The sequence below is a fragment of the Rattus norvegicus genome, chromosome 4, assembly GCF_021556685.1.
Source record: "Rattus norvegicus strain SHRSP/BbbUtx chromosome 4, alternate assembly SHRSP_T2T, whole genome shotgun sequence".
NCBI lineage: Eukaryota > Metazoa > Chordata > Mammalia > Rodentia > Muridae > Rattus > Rattus norvegicus.
The window spans coordinates 59,515,074-59,538,285 of NC_141537.1; the positions used below are offsets into that span (position 1 = coordinate 59,515,074).

Consider the following 23,212-nt stretch of genomic DNA (forward strand, 5'->3'; position numbering starts at 1 on the left):
TTTTTCCAGACAGAGTTTCTCTGTGTAGTCCTATGTATTTTGGAACTCAGAATTCCTCGTCCTCCTGCCTTCCCCCAAGTGCTGGGATTAAAGGACTGTAGGACCATGACTTGCTGATTTATTCATTCATTCAATAGGAAATAAACATTACAGATGCAGTTGAGATTTTTAGTGTTCTCCCAACAGCCCATACTCAGAGATCTGCCTCTGCCTCCCCCAAACGCTGGGATTAAAGATGTATACAGGCTTTGCCTGGCTAAATCATTCACTCATTCATTTGGAAATATACATTACAGGTGCAGTTGAAACCTGGGGTGTGTTCTCTTTACAAATTTGAGACAGTGTCTTGCTGGCTGTATAGTCCAGACTGGTCCTCTTGCCTCAGCTTCCTGAGTGCGGCCTTAGAGGTGTGCGGAATCATGCCGGCTGGCTTGCCTCTCCTTATACCTGCTTCTGCTGAGGTCACCGTATTCTGAATTCCTTTGTTCTCTTGATTACTTTATGTTTTTGCTTTGTGTGCAAATATCGTTTAATAATAGCTAACACTGGGGTTGGGGATTTAGCTCAGTGGTAGAGCGCTTGCCTAGCAAGCACAAGGCCCTGGGTTCGGTCCCCAGCTCCGAAAATAAGAACCAAAAAAAAAAAAAAAAAAAAAAAAAAGCTAACACTGTCTTGCAGCTTTAAAGTTTATATTAATGATCCCACTCTGTCCAGCGTTTTATGTGTTAAGCATTAATTTTCTATAAAAAGTTAAAAACCAAATTGTTTGAAGCTGGGCACAGTGGTGCACACCTTTTTTTTTTTTTTTTTTTTTTTTTTTCTCGGAATTGGGACTGAACCCAGGGCCTTGTGCTTGCTAGGCAAGCGCTCTACCACTGAGCTAAATCCCCAACCCCAGTGGTGCACACCTTTAGTCCCACCACTTGAGAGACATAGGCAGGAAGATCTCAGTAAATTTAAGGCCAGCTTGGTCCACACAGTAAATTCCAGGCCATGCAGGGGCTACATGGTGAGAGCCTTTCTCAAGACTGTAAATAAACAAAAAATATTTATAGTCATGTATGTGCAATGACTTCTGAGTAGGCTCCAGGGATCTGAACCCAAGTTTTACTTACAGGGCAAGAGCCTTGACTTTCTAAGCCATGTCCCTGCCCTCTGAGAGAGAGAGAGAGAGAGAGAGAGAGAGAGAGAGAGAGTGTGTGTGTGTGTGTGTGTGTGTGTGTCTATGTGTGTGGCTGTCTGTCTTTCCTTACCTTTAAAAGGGGGTCTAGAGATAAACACCTTTACCTACTATCTTGTTGGCTTCTGGACTCTCTTTTTTATTTTAATTATTAATGTATATTCATTGTATAATTGAGTTTCAAAATGACATTTTCATTCAGTATTTTACTGAGACTCAGTTGTGTTGATAATGTAGCTATTGCATTTTTTTATCAGAACTGGGATATTTCACTATTTATAGATATGTCTTAGAGCTAGGATTACAGGTGTAAGCCACAATTTTCTGTTCCAAACTCCTGTAGTTTCTCATAACAATATATTTTATATTTTGCCTTCATATAAAATAAACATAACTGAAGTGGTTTTTTTCATTCGGTAATATCTTCATTACAAGTGATATATTCTGATTTTTTCTTCTGATGTTCTAATCCACTCTGGCTTATTCTGTTTTATTAGAAAAATATTCTTCATGAACTACCAAAGGGTTACCATTTGCTTCATGGAAAAAAAGAAAATTTTGTGGAATTTCTTTGTGAAAGGATGTTCTTGAAATATTTTTATTTTCAATTATGTATATGGGAGGGTGAGTACATGCAGAAGCCAGAAGAGGGAGGGCAGTGGATTCCTTGGAGTTGGAGTTACAGGCACTTGTGAGCACCCCGACATGGGCTCTGGGACCATGAGTCCTCTGCAAGAGCAGGGTGTGCTCGTAACCACTGAGCCTCCTGTGCGGCGGCTCACTGACAGGATCCTGCTGTGTAGCTCAAGCTGGCCTCTTAACTCTCAGTCCTCCTGCCCCAACCTCACTAGTGCTTAGGTTTTCACAAGTGGGCTTCGCAAACACGACTTGATGTATCCAGAAAGGTATTTGAGGGACCAAAGATAGGCATATTTTCAGCTTATTGAAATTTGCTAAACCAGACACTAATCCAGCTTGTAGCTTCTCTTCCTGTGTCTAAGTGCAGTCTCACCTGTTCTTCCTCATCGAGTGGGTGTTTGCTAACCAGCATTGGTTCAGACAGCTGTCTGTCCATAGCCATGTGAACAGTAAGTGCCACACCTTTGATAGCCCACTCTTCTCACCCTTGTCTCTGACTCAGGATCGTTGCAGTTCAGTGACATGAGTTGTGTCTCAGGATCCAGTCCACAGTCTTAGTAACGTAAGCTTCAGGGTAGGGTGCGGCAAGATGAGGCCTCTGCTTAGCATCTTCTAAATTGTTTTGCCTCTCTTGGTCTTTGTATTTACATTTAAATAATAGGTTTAGTTTATCCAGTTCTATAAATAGTCTCATTGGGATTTATATTAAATTCATAGACTTATCAGGTCAGGGTCCTACAAGCTTGCTGCAGGAAGCTTAACCAGATCTGAGAACCCAAGTTCAGTGAAAAACGCTGTCAGAAAGAAAGGTGGGGTGCACACCCACATGCATGTGCTCACAGGCCTCAACAATAAATAAAGTGTTAAATCTAGCTAACAGTAAGCCTGCTGAAGCACTTCAGGGTATTATATTGACATTTTCAGTTTACTTTGAAATTCAACAAAAAACATATGGCTTGACAAACCGAGAATAAATATATGGTATATGGTTTGTGCATTTAAACTTTTTTATGATAAAAATCTTTGAATTCTGACAGTTCAATAGCAACAGAATAAGAAAATCAGCCTGATGTTTTAAAATGGTAAAAGGATTTAAAAAGACATCTCTCATAAAATGGTATTCGGTATCACAAAAAATGATACCACAGGCCTAAGAGGACAGCTGTTATCAAAGTTACAAAGATAACTAGTATCATAACTAGTGTCCGCAATACTGTGGAACAGCTAGGTCCTTTGTACATTATATGGCAATATAAAATAATGCTGCTACAAGAATGTGGAGTTCCCTCTAAGAAGTTAAAGACTTTATGGTCCGTAAGGCGTACTTCTAAGTAACCAAATGAGTTGAATCCCACAGAGACATTGACGTCTGTACACAGGAGCAACACACACACACACACACACACTCACACACACACACACTCTCTCTCTCTCTCTCTCTCTCTCTCTCCAACCTTAAAGAAATTATACCAACAGAAACAAGACAGACATAGAAGGACAGATAGAGTGTAATTCCACCTATGTGAGGAGTTGAAGCGTCAGTGAGATGGTTTCTAGGTCTGTGGAAGGAGGTGCAGGGAGTTGCTGTCAGCAGGTACTTGGAGGTAGAGTCACTAGTGCTAGAGCCAGAATTCTTAGCTTCAAAGCACCACAGCAGGAGGAGGAAAGAGAGGAGAAAGGAAGTCTGGAAGGAGGGAGAGAAGACAGGCCTGAAGGCAGACAAGCTGGGAATGATAGTATATACCTGTTAATCCCAGGAGGTCACTCAAGGATCAGGAGTTCAATGTCATCCTTGCTTCTAATGATTCTAAGGTCAGCCTGTCCAACATGAGATTCTGTCTCAAAAAACTGAAAGGGAAGATTTCAGTAATATAAGACAGATAAGTTATAGAAATATGTACATGGTGGGTATAGTTAGTAATAATTGTTTTGAGCACAAAATTTTATTCAAAGATGGATCTTATGTTAAAATATTACCACAGTTTTATAGTAAAATGTTGGGAGCAATAATTTCAGGGCCTAAGGTTTATGTCTGAAAGTTGGCTGGGTACCAGGTACCTATAATCCCAGCACTTAGAGCAAGGTAGGAGGACCACTTTGATTTCCAGGCTGGTCTGGGTTATGTAGTGAGTCCTGGGAGAAGGAAAGTCTCTACCATGTCTTTACGAGAGAAAGCGAGCTAGCGTCTGGCTTCTGCTTGATCTGGTGCTCTTTGGAGGGTTTCTCCTCAGAAAGGCCATGATAGCACTGAGCAGCCTGCAGACAAAAGGGCTTGCTGCAGTTCACTTATTTAGAATATACACGTGAATATAATGTTAGCAGTTCAATTTTTATCTAGGCCTTCATAAAAGGCCTTAGGCTGGCAGGAAAGGGTAAAGTAACATGCTCTCTTTGACGTTAACCTAGTGCTATCAAAGCTGCAGTAGTCATTATACTTAACCATTCAAACAACCCCAAGGCTTCTCTGCATTAGTCTCCGGACAGCTAGACCAGCTTTTATTAGCGTCGTCGTCGTCGTCGTCGTTGTTGTCGTCGTCGTCGTTGTCGTTGTTGTTGTTGTAGTAGTAGTAGTAGTAGTAGTAGTAGTAGTAGTAGTAGTAGTAGTAGTAGTAGTAAGGAAGTGTTCATCTTCTTGGCCAGGATCCTTTTATCATCTGGACCTTATGACTGCTGTCTTCATTCGTTGGCACACAGTCTTGTTTAGTTCCTCTGCATGTCCCTTCACAGGCGGGAGCGAGCAGTCGCTGGGAGTCCTCCCAGTTCCTTCCTTAACTTGCTCGTCTTGAAGCAATGGAAAGACCATGGAGCTAGAAGTGCAGTGGGAAGCCCTGGGCTGGTTTCCTGTGGCAGGCCTTTCTCTCAAGGCTGCAGTATTTCCTGGTCCCCTTGCAAACACTGTTCTAACAGCAAGGGCTTGCTCTAAAACAGCAACAGCATTGTACAAAATTCAACATGGTATGTGGCAGGAAGGTAGAAACCTTTTGCTTCTTAAAAGACTGATTATAAATGTATATGGTTCATGGGAAACAATAGTGAAGAACACTGATATTGTACACATTCTGTCTTCACCGATAGTGTGTTTCTCTGTCTTGTACCCTTGCAGTCTCCTACCTAATCTTCACTACATGCTTATTATTTCAGGTCCTGTGGGAATGGCTGCTGCTGCTGCTGTGGCAACAGGGAAGAAACGGAAAAGGCCTCATGTGTTTGAGTCTAACCCATCTATCCGAAAGAGACAGCAGACACGGTTGCTTCGGTGAGGGCTGCCTTACCCCCCATCTTGCTGTTCTTCACATGCTTCTGTGTGGATGTCAGAGCTCAAACATTCTTTACTGGATTCCTCAAGACACTGGGGTATTTGATGACAGGTTTAGACTTGGAATCACTCCCATAAAATTAAATTGATGAAAATCTATAAAATCTATAAAATACACATATAACACTAGCCAGCTATGTGGTTCGCACCTTTGATCCTAGCATTTGGGAGGTAGAGGGAGCGGGATTTCTATGAGTTCAAGGCCAGTCTGGTTTACAGAGTGAATTCTAGGTTAGCCAAAGCTACATAGTGAGACGGTATCTTAAAATAAGGAAGGAAGGAAGATGTCTAATGGCCATTGGTTCATCCAAGAAACTTTCTGTACCTGCTGTCTTCAGGCAGTACTCTAGACATTGGGAGTGCATTACACTGAGCAACAAAGACCCTTAAAGAATTTATGTTCTAAAAGAGGGAGAAAGAAAACATACATTATACTTACTAAGTCTCAAACCCTGGGCAGTGGCTGCGGTGCCTATTTAACTTCTGAAAACAGGCCTGTCTCCAGGTTCTCCCAGCATCCTTCAGTCCCTACCTGGTACACGGTATAGCTGGCATGCCCTGCGCCCTACCTAAACTTCTGCAGTCCAGGGACTGGGATGGCCTTCTGTATATGACCCAGCCATTTTAGCTATGCCACTCTTGGTCAGTCTCTTGGCCCAGGCTGCCCCCTTTATCAGCAGCTCCTGTCCCCTACCCATTTTCTCACACAGCTCAGGGTCATGAGCACTCTGGACTCTCCCAGACATGTCTGCCTCTGGCTATGCTCTCCCTTTTATCTGATAGAGTTTCTTCTCCACCACACCTAGGAGCAGACACATCCTTTCCTTTTATTTCTTTTCATTCAATATTAAGTGAGAGTAAGTGTTGTGCATAGAAAAGAAATTAGAAAAAATATTTCTAAACACCAAAGAATGAAGTTATTTATCTATTCTCAGAATAGTCTGGTAATTCCTTCTAAAGAAGCAGCCTTTGCCCAGAACAGGGAGGAACTAAAAGAATAGCTGTATTTATAGTATTTATATCTAGGGGAAAAGCACTTCAGGCAGAGGGAGTTAGCAACAGCCAAGGTAGTCATTTTATTTGTTTGTTTGTTTGTTTACTTTTAATTTTATTTCTGAGACAGGGTTACAATGTTGCTCTGGCTATCCTAGAACTCTGTATGAACCAGGCTAGCCTAACTAAACTCACAGAGCTCTGCCAGCTGCCTCCTGAGTGCTGTGGTTAAATGTGTCCACACCACAGCCAGTCAAAGTAGTCATTTTTGAAAAAGCAGCCAGGAAGAGCATGAGAAGAATGATTGGAGGAGGAGAGAAAAACCCAGCACATGAGGAGGCCAGTGGGCTGGTATGTCGTTTTGTGATTGTGATCTCAGCTCTTGGGAGGCTGGGGTGGAGGACACATCTCTAATCTCAGTACTTGAGAGACTGAGGTAGGCAGGTCATGGGTTTTGAGCTAGCCTGAGCTACATACGAAGATCCTGTCTTGAGAGTAGAGAGAAGGTTGGAGGCAGTGAAAACCAACCATTCATTCAAGAAGTGCTGCAGATTTTCTATGGTACTGTGAAATATAGGATAGTCCCTATGACTCAGAGGAGGGGCAGTGTTCTGTGTGTGTTGCTTCTACCCTGGTGTCTCACTTTATTGGAGAGTTTGCTCTCTGAGGTTACAGTTGTTACCTCAGAAGGTCAACCATAGTCCAAAAATACTAAATGGCAGTTCTAAAACAGATAATGAGTTTAAATAATTTTACTAGGTATATTGCTATAATTTGAATATTTTTATTTTAATTTTTTTAAAAAAGATTTATTTATTCTATATAAGTACACTGTAGCTATCTTTAGACACACCAGAAGAGGGCATCAGATCCCATTACAGATGGTTGTGAGCCACCATGTGGTTGAACTCAGGACCTCTGGAAGAGCAGTCAGTGCTCTTAACCACTGAGCCATCTCTCCAGCCCTTATTTTAAAATCTTAATTTAATTATTTTATGTATATGAGTGTTTTGCCTGTGTAAGTGCCTGGTACCCATAGAGGTCAGAAGAGGCTTTTGTGTGCCTGCATGGGTTTATGTGCTATTGAAGAAACCAGAGGCACTGAACCTCTTGAAGCTGGAGTTGCAGACAGTTGTAGGCCACATAATTGTATAGTGTACTAGGAATCAAACCCATATCCTCTGAACAAGCAGTACTATTAACCAGTAAGCCATCTGTCTGGCCTCTGTTACAATTGTTCGTATGATTAGTTATCGTTCTTCTCTTACTATTCTTAGCTTATAAATTAAACTATCATTAGTATGTATGTATGTATAGGAAGAAAGAATAATATACAGAGGGTTGATTCTACCTCAGCTTACAGATATCCAGTGGGGGGATTAGTGCAGACCTCACCAGTAAGTGGGGCTACTGCAGTAACTCATTTCATCCTCATTTGCAAAATACTGTGGATGTGTGTACTAGTTTCTTTTCTGTGATAAAATACTCTGACCAAAAGCAATTTGGGGGAAGAAAGGGTTTAAGTCATTACCCTTCAGGTCAAGGTTATCAGTGAGGGAAGTCAGAGCCAGAGCTTGGCAGAAACCATGGAGGAATGCTGCTTGCTTGCTTGCTTCTAGGCTTTATGAGTTTTGTTTTGTAATCTTAGTATTTGCACTTTTAATTTTTATTATTTTTTGCTATGTGGGAACTCACCAAATAGCCCAAGTTGGCCTTGAATTTACAAAGATTGCCTGTGTCTGTTCCCCAAGTGCTGGAATTAAAGGTGTATACCGAAATCCCACTTGTCCAAAGAATGGCACTGTCTACTATGGCCTGAGTCCTCCTGTATCAATTAGCAGTCAAGACGTGCTCACAGGCCAGTCTAATCTAGCAGTTGCTCATGATACTGCCTTCTCAGGTGACTTCAGGCTGTGTCAAGTTGACGGTTAAAGCTAAGTAGAACAGTGTGTATACATCACAATAAAATATAAAGCCATAGCTAGGCATGGTGGTGTTCACCTGCAAACCTAGCACGTGGAGGACCGAGGCAGAGGACAGGAATTTATGGCCAGCCTGGGCTACATGAGGTCCTCCAAAAAAAATCTAACTAACTAAATCTGAAGCCACAGTACTTTCCCCTATGTGTTTGCTGTGTGGGCGTTGGGGTCTTGGGTACAAATGACATGGTACACGTCTGGGACCAGAGAGTGACTTCTGGTGGCTCTTATCTGGACTATACTTAGGTTCTCAGGCTTAGCAGTAAGCTCCTTTACCACCGAGCCATCATGCTGACCCACAGCATTCAAAAGCATTTGGCTAAAATATATTTATGTGAAATGAGTAAAGGGTCATGTCAGTAAAAGAGGTTAGTCACCTGGGCCACCTCTGTGAATTATAGAGACATAAAATAAGTCTGAAAGTGACATCTGGGTAGTCATCCTTGATGTGGATAGAAATAATTGGTGTTGAAACTTGGCTGAATGTGGGATTCATCTTTGATCACAGCATTTGGGAGACTGAGGCAGGTGGTTCTCTTACATGTTCAAGGCCTACCTGGTCGATATATCGAGTTCTAGGACAACCAGCTATATAGAGGACCTCACCTCTGGGGGAGAAAGTTGTAACTTACTATATTAAAAGCCATTGTGCCTGCATCCTGAGGCATACCCAATACATGCATGTGGGATTAAGAGCATATGTACATGCTTTCCCTGACAGACTTCCGCACTTCTCTCTCCCTCCGTTCTCCTATTTTGGAACACTTCTCATCACAGTTGTCTCCACTCGGTAAGCTTGCTCTGACTCCATCACGGTATTCTCTGACACCATAACCTTTTGTTTTCATTCTGTTCAGGAAACTCAGAGCCACATTAGATGAATATACGACACGAGTGGGACAGCAAGCCATTGTTCTCTGCATCTCACCCTCCAAACCCAACCCTGTCTTTAAGGTGTTTGGCGCAGCACCTTTGGAGAATGTGGTAAGTCAGATCTGAGCTGCTCCCAGACGCCCTCTGCTTTGTGTAGACTTCGGCATTTCTTCTTCTTTCCAGGTCAGTGCTCAGGTATGGAAGGAGGCGCTTGGCTTATGCAGATTGAAACAGATAGGATCAGGATCAGCCCCATGCAGTGGTCAGAAAGACACCTTATTAGTGGTCTTCAGTCGAGAGCAGCAGATGGCAGGCCTTTGTTGAACCTAGCTTGATGCTTGACTTGGTGGCCAAAGCTGTTTCATGCTTTGGGTATAATATAATGATAATTTTTTTAAAGGATCATTACTGTTTCTACTTAAGCAATGTATTAATATTTTATTTAAGAAACCAGTGCCGGGCTGAGGATGTAGCCCAGTTGGTAGAGCCCTTGCCTAGTGTACATGAAGTTGGGTTCCATCCTAAGCACCTTCCCAATTGTAGTACATGCCTGTAATCCCAGCAGTCAGGAGGCAGAGGCAGGAAGATCGGGTATTCAAGGTTAGCTGGCTACAGAGCGAGTTCAAGGTCATCCTGAGCTAAATTAGATACCTTTTAAAAAAAGAACCAATGTGAAATTTTGCTTTATATCTGAAGCAAAACACTAGATGACTCCAGGATGTTAATTTTATAAGGCAAATTGGAAGCATTTTATTAACCAAGTATTTGGATATTTAAAAATCTCTTTTGCCGGGGTTGGGGATTTAGCTCAGTGGTAGAGCGCTTGCCTAAGAAGCACAAGGCCCTGGGTTCGGTCCCCAGCTCCGAAAAAAAGAACCAAAAAAAAAAAAAAAAAAAAAATCTCTTTTGCCTTTTTGTTGAAGTTGGCTTAGCGGGCATGGTTACATGTGTCTTTATTCCCAGCACTCAGCAGGAGAAGCAAGTGGGGTCAAGGCCAGCCCGGTCTACATAGTTTTATATTTGTTTGTTTATGTATGTGTTTATGTCTTGTGAGTTTGTGCCTCATGTGTATGTGTGCTCCTAGAGACCAGGAAAGGGCATGAAGTGCCCTGCACTAGAGTTACAGTTGTAAGTTACCTTGCGGCTGGGTGCTGAGACTTGAACACAGATCATTTGGAAGAACAGCCATCGGTATTAACTGGGCCGTCGCTTCGTGTCCCTAATTTTAAAAAAAAAAAAAAAAAAAAAAAAAAGAATCCACCAACTGGATGGATTCCTCAGTGTCTTCTGTGTTGAATAAGGCCAGCAATACCTTCTTCACTGGGGACAGACAGACATTAAAGCTGACTGTCCCCCCATGACAACTGCTCAGGGAAGTGGTGTAAAGAGCATTGAGCTGGGGCAGAGTGGAGCTCAGTCACTGGCTGCTGTACTCTTAGGGCAGCGTGGGGCTCTGTGCAAACCATAGGCTTTCTGGAGCTTTATAGGAATAACCTGAAATATTTTCTTGATAACAAAGTGAAAACCTCCCAGAATTTTTTCCAGGGCTTCTGAAGGTAAAGCTCTTCAGTCAGAGCCAGAAATCTATAGCGTTTGCTAGGGCCTAGTGAACACAGCCCTGGGGCAGAGGGGGCTCTGGGGTTAGCACCAGCTACCTGGAAGTCAGGGGCTACCTGTATTTCATTTCCTCTCCCCGATAGATCAGGCAACTGTCCTTCATTTCTTATATGGGTTTTTAAAAATAGCTTCACTTATACAAAACGTTTAATCATAGTAACTGTGGGGCTGGAAGATTGCTCAGTGGGTAAAGCACTCACCATGCGAGCCTGAGGGCCTGAGTTTGAATCCCCAGCCCTCAGTTATACGCTCCAGGTGACACTCTTTGGTCTCCATGGAGTATGGGTAAGTTTTTAAAAAGATCTTTGATGGAAACTTTCAAAGACTCAAATTTAGAAAGCTTCAGAACTTCAGAAGAATCAGTATCTTGTCCAAGACCTTTATCTTTTTCTTTTCCTTTAACCTGACTAAAGGCCAATTTTTTTTTTTTTTTTTTTTTTTTTTTTTTTTTTTTTTTGGTTTTTTTTTTTCGGAGCTGGGGACCGAACCCAGGGCCTTGCGCTTCCTAGGTAAGCGCTCTACCACTGAGCTAAATCCCCAGCCCCACTAAAGGCCAATTTTAAATTTTTCAGTAGTAAATCTGTTTCTAGAATTCAAATGATTTCTGTAAATGTACTAAGCCTAACCGTCTATCCTTGATGTTCATAAGAACATTTGGTAATGCACCTACCTCTCTATGTCTGAACACATGAAATAGTTCATGACACATGTTAAAAAGAAAGGGAGAAAAAGAGCAGGCAGATCTCTGTGAGTTTGAGGCTATCCTGGTCTACAGTCAGAACTACACAAAGAAACCTTGTCTTGTAAAACTGAGAGAAAGGAAGGAAGGAAATGTTTATTTAGTCTCTGCTCACAGTTTCATGTATTGGTGTGCACACTGTATTCTGGGGATAGCAATTTAAGTGACATGACTATTTGACACTAAGAATTTAAGGCGGGAAAACAAGACTGGAACACTTGAGAAGGTTTTTCAGGGGTTGAGGATTTAGCTCAGTGGTAGAGTGCTTGCCTAGCAAGCGCAAGGCCCTGGATTCAGTCCCCAGCTCCGAAAAAAAAAAGAAGGAAAAAAAGAAAAAAAAAAAGAGAAGGTTTTTCAGAGCATATGTGGAAATTGAGTTGGACTTCGAAAAATAAACACTATTTGGGTAAGAAGCAGAAAAGAATTTGCTAGAAGCAAAAACCAGTGAGGAGGCTGGCCACCAGTTTTAGAAGCACTATGATTGAGATTTGCGGGTGGGGTGTGAGGAGTGCACTGTGTGGGAATTGAGAGGCTAGCTAGCATTGAAACACCAGCTTGCTGATTCTGAGAGATCTGCGTTACTACGCAAGCTTAGATAGGGTTCTGTGTTCACCTGAAATTATTTTGTTGCAGATTGCTATAAAACATAACTCTATCAGCATTCTTTTAATCAGTAGTTTAAGGAATTTATAGCATTGTTAAATTTAGCAAAATACCAGAATATGACTTTTCCTGATCCATAAAAGTGACTTACTTGCTGCTGGCTAATATGATAGTAATAGCCCAGGGTTTTCCCGTCTCTCAATGCCAGTGTCATCTCATGATCAAAAGTGTTTTTATACCATTTTTATTTCTCCTGTGAGCCTATATGAGTTTAGCCTGATACAGTAATTTCAAAGAATCCAGATTTAGAAGAGTCGGGCTTTGTTCGATCCCCCTATTTCTTTTGTGGATTAGAAGCATAAAAACCCAGAAAATAGAAGCCTGTACAATGCCTTAATAGTGCCAGATGCTTATGTCATAATATGCTGGCGATGATATTTGAAACTTTTTTGAATTAGTCGTTATATCGAATTTAGTGTTTGGACTATTTTTCTTTCTTCCCCTTGGTCCTCCTATCTGGAAGATTCTATGGCTTTGGAACTGGACTGGTTACTACTGTTGAGGTCAGTGAGGCACGATATATGTGATTTTTCTCTTTGGAACCTCACAATGACAATGAGACCCCATTAAGGCAGTAAGTTCACTGAGCAGAAAACATGGTTGGAACTTCTTGCCAAAATTTTGTGCCTCCTACCCTCAAGAGAATGCCTTAAAGCCTGAAAACAAGTTAATTTCCTATCCCTTCTAGTTATATTTCCATAATTCCTAGCTTTATTATCCCTAAAGATGTCCTCATCCCTCCTGCATTCTAAGTGAGTAGACCCATTTTGGTGGTGTCTCCTCTGCCCATAGTGGAAGAACGCACATGCACACCGTGCTGCGGCTCGGGAGGTTCTGCTGTCTAGGATGGGCTTCACCACAACGGTGAAGGATACAGTCCGATTCAGAATGGGACTGACACACAGAGGGGGTACCATGGCTTTGAAGTTCACCACGCTCTCCAACCATTACTTGAAGCCAGTGCAGCTCCCTAGCCTTGGGCCTTGCTAGTAATGGTGCTTTTTGCACTCATTCATTTCAGTCCACTTGAGCACTTGGATCTTCTGTATGGTCCCTGGCTTTCTCAAAATAATAATAGTGATAGACAGCAGTTTCAAGTACATTAGCGTTTAGAGGCAAGCCCTCAGCTCTGGAAATGACTTTAACTTAACTGTCAGTTAGATGTGACTGGGGACACAACTAGCCTGGGAAATGCAGAGTAATGAATGCTATTTACATTATATCTGGAGCAGGTGAGAGATGTCTGTGGCTTGAGAAAACATGGCCTTTAACTGAGAAGCAGTGGACTTTCCCCACTGGCTCCTTCCTACCACTGTTGCCTAAAATTTCATCATCTTTTCATTTGATCCCGTTCAGTGTGGTGTCTTTGGGGCCAACGGGTATTTTCACCTTCTACTTGGAGGAGTGTTTTTTCTTGGAGCTCTGCAGCAGTGAAGAGAGCAGCCCCACCCACTTTCCTGTTGCTTGGCACCGGCCCTCCCTGGCTGTTGAGCATCTTGTTTACTTCTGCCCTTAATTCCCTGCAGGTGCGCAAGTACAAGAGCATGATCCTGGAAGACCTGGAGTCTGCGCTGGCAGAGCACGCCCCTGCGCCACAGGAGGTTAATTCAGAACTGCCCCCTCTCACCATCGATGGGATTCCAGTCTCTGTGGACAAGATGACCCAGGTACCAGGCAGGAGATGAGGAGGAGGTGCAAAGATATGAGATGCAGATGTGGGCGGGCCTCTCCTCTTTTCTAGCTTTGTCTTTGGTGATGTGACCAGAGCTTGAGACACAGACTGAAGTGTGTGGCAGCCTTGGGTAAGACCAAGTCCCAGGAGGAGCATCCTGACTCAGCACACACAAGCTCCCTCCTCTCTGTTACCCATGTGCTCCTTTAACCCTGGTTTCTGTGCTAGTGAAGGAAACTTTCTGCCTGGGGTTAGTTTGACTGGACACTGTTGAGAGTTTGAGGACTCACAGTCAAGGGAGACAAGTTTAGCAGGCTAGGCGGCTCCTCTGTTCCTCCCCATTCCCACCCCCACGGTTTTGAGTTTGGATTGCTCTATGTAGCTTGGGTGGCCCAGAATTTGCTGTGTAGGCCAGGCTGGCCTCAAACTCAGAGCAGTTGAGGCTAAGGCAGGACTTAGCCTCCAAGTGCTAGGACTAAAGCTGGCTTATTTACTAAGTTTTGGTTTGTTCTGTTTCTCTAGGTAGAATTTTAGAGCAATGACTTTATTTTTTATTGCTGCTCAATTGAGCTGTTCAACACCTAAACTCTCGTGCCCTGTAAGCAACAGTGCCTGTTCAGTAAATAGTCTAAGAATATTGGAACAAAGCCAAATTCAATAGAGTAGGGGCCTTCAATGGGTCTGAACCAGAGACTGAAGAGAAACAGCTTTGCACTTTCTAAGTTTAAAGCCAGAGCTGAATTCGGTGTCACATGGGCTGTGATCCCAGCACCTGAGCATAGGTGCAGGAGAAAGAGCTCAGGGCTAGCCTGGAATACATAGTGAGACCCTGCCTTTTAAAACGAAAAGCTCTAAACCTGAACCGTGATCTCTTGGATTTTGGAGCGTGGAATGTTCTGTGAACATGAAGAGTCATCTCTCGGTCCTTGCTCAGAAGGAAAGGCACACCCTGTCTGTCCTCTCACAGTGGCTGTGCTGCTCTGTTGCTGCTGCCGTTTTGCGTGGCTAATTTTAAGAATGTCCTCCACCTCATAGTCGTAAAGTGCATGAAGAGCTAGCTGAACCTCTGGTGTGGGATACTAGTGTGAACCCTCCTCTGTGATGGGTTTTCTCCCTCACTGCCATGTTTGCTGTGTTAGCTGAAACGGCCCAAGGTTTTGATGATGACAGACATGCCTAAATGCTGGTTTTCATGAAGAGCAGCCACAGAAAACGGAGCGGTCACTGTGTGGAAAGCAGAGATGGGAACCTCTGTGTGCTCCATTCCATGCCGCATGCTTGGTAAACAGCACAGCACAGAGCAGATCCAAGGAAAGCTGACCCTCATCCCCAACTAGACAGCCTTCGTTGTAAGCCTGGGTGACTGCCATGCAATCCCTCCTTCCCTTCTGACTGCAGGGGAGGATGGAAAACAAAACAGAACAAATAGTTTTAAAGTGCTCTATGACATGGTTAAAGGCACTTGCCACCAAGCCTGACAACCTGAATCCAGTCTCCAGAGTTCACATGGTAGAAGGAGAGAACTGGCCCCCAAAAGTTGTCCTCTGACCTCCCTGTGTGCTCTGTGGTAATGCCCCCCATAATAAATAAACAGACATTTAAAAATTACAATGTGAAAAGGAGTAAGTAGGGTGCTAAAAGACCCGAGTGGACATTTCTAAGTGTTGAGACAATGTTCAGATACTGGTATTTTCTTCCTTGGCCTCTTACTCTGCTTTCCTCAGACATTTTTATCTTAAGCTGAGCCAAATTCCTCTATATGTTCAATTATCTTAAAGCTTTTCACTTTTAATAGTTGCAAAAAGAGTGTTTAATTTCACACTAAGCCTGGATAGACAAAAGGCATGGGAAAAAGCACTCCCCGCCACTGTCCATGAGAATATAAGCGGGCACACTTCCTAGGAGGCTGCTTGGGAGTACAGAGCGACGTGTAAAGTGTGCATGTCCAGTGTGGACAGATGGCTCAGATGTTTAGCCTGAATTTGCTTCTCAGCAACTGTGTTTTCGGCAGCTTAGGACTACCTAGATCTCCAGCTCCAGAACCTGACAGCCTCTGCGTACCGTCATACGGATGTGTACACATAATGAAAAATAAGCAGTATAAATAATCTTTAAAAGGTGTGTGGGTTGCTCTTTAGAGAAGCAGCGATAGTGTTTACTGTTGTGACAGCATTACTTACAACAGGAAACGTTCGGGAATATAGAATTTAATAGTGGTTTAATTATAACAGGAATGCCAATTACTTACATGGGAGGAGGCATACCATGGCTCAAAGATGACCAGGCTAATTACTATTCAGCAACCTATAGGATACTTAAAAGACTGTTCTCTATTACAGTAAAATAGTACCTGGAAGACAGAAACTGCTTGTAATGTTGCATATCTTGTATACCTAATTTTAGAAGATTATTGCTTTACTATTTTCCATTTTTTTCAAAGGCTAGATTTTTTTAATTCTGAGAACACAAAGTGCTGAATGATCTTATTTTCCAAAATGTATACACAAAACATGTCTAAGTATGTACATTAAAGTTTGTAAGAATGTACATCGAAATGTTAAGTGATTAGTTATGCATGGTGATAGGGTGGTCTTCATTTTTTTGTAAAGAAGCATGGATTAATAATTTTGTGGGTTTTCTTTTTAATGGGTATTTTTATAATCACAGAAATCAAAGAATTTTCAGTTTTTACATTTAACTTGAATTTTTAGAGTACAAGTTTGATAATGTTTCTGCTTTGACCAAATTTTATTTTTCTTCTTTATTTTGGGAAGAAAATGTTGTGAATTCTTTACCACTTTGGATCTCTATCAAGTGTTGGGAGGCACACTATTACATTCTTCACAGAGGTGCCCATTTGTCGTCTCATACACACACACACACACACACACACACACACACACACACACACACACACACACACGAGACAGAGAGAGAGAGAGAGACAGTAAGCACGGTTCAGATATGACTGAAGCCGTAAAAAGCCAAGTGATCAAGTCCGTGGACTATACTATAGATAATGCTCTGTTAACCAGACGTCTCTGTTAACTATCATAACCATACTTTATGAGTGGAGGGACTCATGTTTATATGGAGCTAACGTACAGGAGTCTGTGTACAGACCTGAAATATGTTCTGAATCATCCAAGGAGACTCATTTCATGCTGGCTTCATGTTAGCTTTATTGACCCTCTGTAAATTAGATAGTTTACTTGTTTTTATAAGAATGCTAAAATCTAGTTTCTAGTCCAAGCACTACTGTATATCAACTTTATTTAGGCCTCGCTTTTTTTCTTAAAGATTTGTTTGTTTGTTTTATGTATCTGAGCATGCTGCTGCTCACACAGCAGAAGAGGGCATCAGATCTCATTACAGGTGGTTGTGGGCCACCATGTGGTTGCTGGGAATTGAACTCAGGACCTCTGTAAGAGCAGCTAGTGCTCTAACCACTGAGCCATCCCTCCAGCCCTCTAAGCCTCAGTTTTATGAGCCTTCCTGCCTCATAAAGTTGGAGGAAGTAAAAGTTAGGTATTGTGAAAGAAAGTGCTTTGAAAATAAACCATCTCGGGGCTGGGGATTTAGCTCAGTGGTAGAGCGCTTGCCTAGCAAGCACAAGGCCCTGGGTTCGGTCCCCAGCTCCGAAAAAAAAAAAGAAAAAAGAAAATAAACCATCTCACAATTTTATTATTACTGCTAGCATTTATTTCTTCTCAAAGACTTTGTTTCGAGAGAGGGTCTCCATGGCTTACCTGGAATTTGCTATGTATATCAGGCTGGCCTCAAACTGACAGAAATTCACCTTCTCTGTGCTGGAATTAAAGGCATGTTCCACCACACTCAGATGCAATTGACTTTATTTTTCTTTGTTGAGGGGCAGAGAGAAAGAGAATATATGTGTGTGTGTGGGGTGTGTGTGTGTGGGTGTGTGTGTGTGTGTGTGTGTGTGTGTGTGTGTGTGTATATATATATGCAGATGCTTATAGAAACCAGAAAACACTTTTACCCTGCAGTTCTCTGCAAGAGCAGTAAGTATTCTGAACTGCTAAGTCAAGCAGTTTCCCTTTCTTTTCCATTTAAACATTGGAAATTGGCTCATGCAAGTAGAACTGAGCAGTTGAACATCATCCAGAACTGACTGCCCTGGATTCAGGACGCACAGCTGGGCCAGGACTTTGCTGTTGTTGTCCTTTGGGTTTTTCTCATCTTTTTTGCTTTATTTTGAAGGTATAGTTCTTGCCCAAGTGTGATGGTGAACTTCTGTAACCTCGGGGCTTAGGAGGTGAAGGCAGGAGGACTAGAAGTTCAAGCTCAAGGCCAGCCTCAGCTGTAAAGCAAGTTTGAGGACAGCCTGGCAGTATGAGAGACCTTGTCATGAACACACACACACACACACACACACACACACAGGAGAGGAGAAGGAAGAATTCTCTTTTTAAAGAACTCTTACATAAAAATTTGAGAAGGTTAAAATAAGGTTTAGCAGAGTGACCATTTTTCAGGGTGGATTGGGTTCAATGTAGCCAAAAGTAGACTTGAACTTTTTTCCCCCTTGAATCTGAGTTTCACTAAGTGACCAGGCTGGCCTTAAGCTCTCAAACCTGCTCTGCCTCCCAGGTGTTAGAATTAATACTCAGAAGGTCATGAACCTTTGAGCTCAAGAAATTCTCCTGCCTCAGCCTCCCAGGTAGTAGATACTATAGGTGTGTGCTACTGTACATGACGTGTTTTTCAGAAAATAGGCAGGTCTTGTTAGCAAGGTGGTCTAGGTATAACAGATCAGGCTCTAGAGAGTGGCTCCATCTGTGCTTCTCAGGTGCTCACTATGATCAGTAGATGTGGAGTTGGAGGGTGTCCAGCTCAGTGATGCCAGCCCCAGCTGCTGGTTCTCAAGGGCACCTGGAGCCAGAAATACATTGTTTCCTGAGTATTTTCCACAAACTGTAAACAGTCTTCTTGGAGGAGAAGCCTCACAGCCCTTAACCCAGCATTTGGGAGGTAGGAGTGGGGCTGGTGGCTCTCTGAATTTGAGCACAGCCTGGTCTCCATAGTGACTTTCTAGCCAACTAAAGCTATTTGGTGGGTCAGGGAGAGGAGTTCGCTCTCATTGTCACAGTTCTGTGGGGTAGAACTCCCATATTCTGGAGAAGTTATACATTTTGGGGAGAGCTGTATTTGAAAGGATATGGTACCCTTATTATGGAAGGCATTCCAGAATCGTCCCTGAAAAGCCTGCCCGGGATCACTCTTTCCGGTGGCTCTTCTCCCTGCCCCCTTGAACTTTCTGTCCTCCTTTGTGCTCTCATTGGGGCCATCTTTGTCCCTGGAGCAATGATGCAACTGGGCAGTAATTCGCAGGTTTCAGGAAAGCCTTCTGAAGTTGTTCACACAGCAGGCGCTCCATCGGGAAGGGTTAATCACACACAGTATTGATCATTCTCCTTAGAAAACAGTTCGTCTGCTGTTAGAGTTTGTCAAGGGTTTTATTTTGTTTTGATAAAACATGGGTGTGGTCATTTCTATGCTAACTGTAGTGCACATTTGCCAAGTGAAATAAAGGGAATAAGGTAGTCTCTAATAGGGAAAGCCATAGTGGTAACAAGGAGAGAAAAGGTTACCAGGGAGGGGGAGAGTCCAAATGGGTGTTAAGATTTCAACAGTTTCTGTTTGGGATAATAAGATTCTGGAACTCGCAGGGGTATCAAACAACAAGTGAGTACAGTAAGTGTCCCCCAATTGTGTCTGTGTTAAGGTAGTAGATTTTATGTTGTATATAAAGCAGTTTAAGGAGAGAAAGGAGGAGCTGGATTAAAATGTAAGTCTGGTGGTCTTCACTAATTCACCTGGGGAATTTAAAACCTAGGTATATGGGTCATACTTGAGGCCAGCTAAGTCTGAAATTTTGTGGCTGGAATAGACTCAAATAGCTGTAGTGTTAACCCCTCAGATTGTGTCTTACCCCCACTGTTTTTTGTTTTTTTTAAGTCCCAAGCCACGCCTCCATGCAAAGCAGGCTTCCTTATTTATAGGTGGAATGTCTTGTAACTCAGGCAAGCTGGGATTGAACTCATGATCCTCCTGCCTCTGACTCCCAAGTGCTAGGATTTCAGATGTATGCTACCACACCCAGCAGGCTTTTCTTACTATCCGAAGTTATGAATGTATGCCCCGACATGCCCTGATTTACAAAATACCAGTTACAGGGGATGGGGATATAGCTCAGTGGTAGAGGGCTTGCCTAGCATGCACCAGACCCTAGGTTTAAGCTGAAGTACCACCAAAAGGGATAGACAGACATCTTCCTCTATGCCCTCCACCTGGCTGGGGAGATGCTCTGGTGTGTAAAGAGCTTGTCACACAAGTATGAGAACCTATGTTCAAATAGCCAGAACCTGTGTGTGTGTGTGTGTGTGTGTGTGTGTGTGTGTGTGTGTGTGTATGTGTGTCACACACACATCTTTTTTAAAAAATCAGGCAGATTAGGATTTAAAAAAAAAAAAACATATATGGTGTGGGGACCACAAGTCAGCTCAACAGGTGGGAACACTTGCCTGCGCCCCACACAGCTGAAGTCCAATACCTCAGACCCATGCCATAGCACACACAGCAGACAGAAGATAAATCAATCATAATTTTTAAAATATGTGATATAAGCTGGATGTGGTGCCACATGCCTTTAATCCTAGGAGGCAGGTGGATCTCTGAGTTCGAGACCATCCTGGTCTGCAGAGTGAGTTCCAGGACAGCACCCTCAATAAAACAATCCAAACCATGTGATATGTTCTTAAATAGGACAGACTGTATTTTAAGCAGAGAAGCATAAAGTATATTCAAGAATGCTAAGGAAAGGAATGATGACCAAGGACATTATACATTTAGGACAAAATAAAACCAAGGAAATATTTGCAACTTATATGATAAAGAATAAATATGCAGAACAAATTTATGCTTCTTTCAAGTTAAGAAAAAAATAAAAAGTAGGCAAAGCATTATAAATAACTGACTGAAAGAATAACCAGCAAATATATATAAAAAAATCAACTCGCTAATAATAAAAATTAAACTAGGGAACTCTTTCCTCCATATCAGATAAACTCAAACCAGAAAGCTCAGTAATTGGTTATCAAGAAAGAAAGAAATGAAGAGCATGTCGGAAGTTTGACTGAAGAGGTGGCTCAGCGTAAGAGCAGTGGGGCCTGTAGGGGACCTGGGATCAATTCTTAACCCATGGCAATTTACATCTTCTGTAACTCCAATTCCAGGGAATCCAATTCCGCCTTCTGACTTCTGTGTACACTAGGCGTGCATGCATGTAGTACAGACGTGCTTACTGGAGAAACACCTACACACATAGGTCAAGTGTGTGTGTCACCTGGAGTGGGAGAGGGCAAGGTAGTACCTGTCAGTGTTGAGTGTGAGTTCCGTTAACCAGCAGTTTCACTTTCCACAGTTTCTTCCTAAGGTGTGCACACTGTTGACACGTGCCTGCTTTTAGCCGGTTACTCAGGAGGCAGAGGCAAGCAGGTCTCTGAGTTTGAGGAGGAAAAGCAGTGGGGTCTAGGGGAGGCAGCATCAAACTCCCTAGAGAACTTAAATGCCTCTCAAGAAGAATGGTTCACAGGCTGGAGAGATGGCTCAGCGGTTAAGAGCACTGACTGCTCTCCCAGAGGTCCTGAGTTCAGTTCCCAGCAACCACATGGTGGCTCACAACCATCTGTAATGGGATCTGATGCCCTCTTCTGGTGTGTCTGAAGACAGCTGTAGTGTATTCACATACATGAAATAAATAAAATTTAGGAAAAAAAAAAAGAAGAAGAAGAATGGTTCACTACCTGAGGAACAGGTATTGGCAACTGCCAGAGAAGAAGACACCGTGAGCACAGTCATGTGTCGGGAGGGAGATGTTGAGTTGGAAGAAGCACATCACACAGCACGCACCAACCTGTACTGTTGATTTCTTAGTAACAGCCCCGCCTTTCTAGTGTATGCTAATGAAATGGGTAGAATTTGGCCTACAGGGGAAGGTGTTCATCACTCTAATCAGGACACTGATCTGGTAGGCAAGCTAGGCTGTTACTTTAGTGTGTGGTTCACCACAAGCCCACAGAGACTGACCCACCTGAGAGTAAGAAAAGCAGAGCGTGGCTTGTCTGAAGAAGTTGTGAATAGGTGAATCACCTGCCAGTCCTTGACCTCACTCATTCTGAAGTCACTGTTTCACATTGGCTCTTCCCGTGTTTTCTATGGCAGTGAGCTTTGAGTAGCGAGGGAATAAGATTGAGAAAACCAGTGCTCAAGATAGGCCTGTGTTTGTGTGGCAATTGTAGGCAACTGAATTTCGCACAAGGATTAGCTGCTTTCATCATCTCTGAACCAAGGTGGTAGTGCAAATATTCCAGAGAATGAGTAAAGAAATCACTGGGCTCTAGTTCTCCGGTGCCCTTGGAGTACACACTTGGATATAACTGGTGTGTCAACCTGCAAGTTCCACATGTGTCTCAGAGGGAGAAGGCTGTGTGGATCTGAATCCAAATCTACACTCTTTTTCAGAGAGATCGGAGTCAGAGACAGGAGGCATGGATTATACACACAGACATAAAAATAATCTCCAGTTTACCTTCTCTGCCACATCATGACTTTCTTGTAGACTATAGAAATCTTAACCTTCCTGCACGGTTTAATATCTGCTCCTTTCTTTATGTGTTACACAGTTGTCCTCAATGTCCATAGAGGACCCACCCCAGATACCCAAATCCACACATGCTCTCATAGTGTCTAATGAGATCTACCTGAACCTCTCTATAGACTTTAATCACCTCTGCATTACCTATCTACCGCAATGTATATGATCCAGTGTAAGTGCCATGTAAGTAACTGTTGGCTGTATTACCTAAGAAATGACTATAGAAAAGACCAGTTAGTACATACTTAGTACAAGTAATGCTTTCTTTTTACCCTGAGTATTTGCCTCACAGTTAATTGAATCTGAAAATACCTAATTCACAGATGTGATTTGTATTATCTGACCAGTAGAGGTGGAATTGTTAGACACGGTAACTTGAAAATTCTTTTCTTACAATTGAGGCTCAAATATCCCTGAGAGACTGAGTGGCAAATGCTATTTTAGCATGAGTTAAGAATAATACATTTGCTGAATAGCAGATAAATAACTGAATTTACAAATGGCAGTTTTCTAGCATAGAGGAGTCGTTTTATTTTAGCTAGTTTAGGCTTTTGTTTTATAACCAGATACTAATTGGAAGCCCACATCTTAAATGCTAATGAAATTCTCCACCTTCCATTTATCAGCATGTCTCCAGTCCTTAAATTAGGCTGCTTAGCATTTTAGAAAGTTTTTTATTTTAAAACCATCTGTAATGTATGTGTGGCTTTTTGTGACTGGGTATCATGTAGTCCAGGCTGCCCTGGCTAAGGATAGCATTGAACTGATCCCTTGCCTCTGCCTCCTGAGGATTGCAGACATATGTCACCATGTCCACTTTACTTTCCACCTAATCTTTATTTTTGTATGTGGGTGTATGTG

The 23,212-nt window shown here is 42.6% G+C and overlaps 1 protein-coding gene across 16 annotated transcripts in view; it reads left to right on the forward strand.

Annotated features, from left to right (window-relative positions):
- Nrf1 (nuclear respiratory factor 1) overlaps window positions 1-23,212 on the forward strand; it is a 105,300-nt gene that overhangs the window by 43,299 nt on the left and 38,789 nt on the right. For all 16 annotated transcript variants that reach the window (XM_087657197.1, XM_087657210.1, XM_087657200.1 and 13 more), the window contains 3 exons: window positions 4,961-5,075; window positions 8,965-9,091; window positions 13,526-13,666. In XM_087657197.1, coding sequence (XP_087513323.1) covers window positions 4,961-5,075; window positions 8,965-9,091; window positions 13,526-13,666 — 383 coding nt within the window. The remainder of the gene's footprint in view (window positions 1-4,960; window positions 5,076-8,964; window positions 9,092-13,525; window positions 13,667-23,212) is intronic.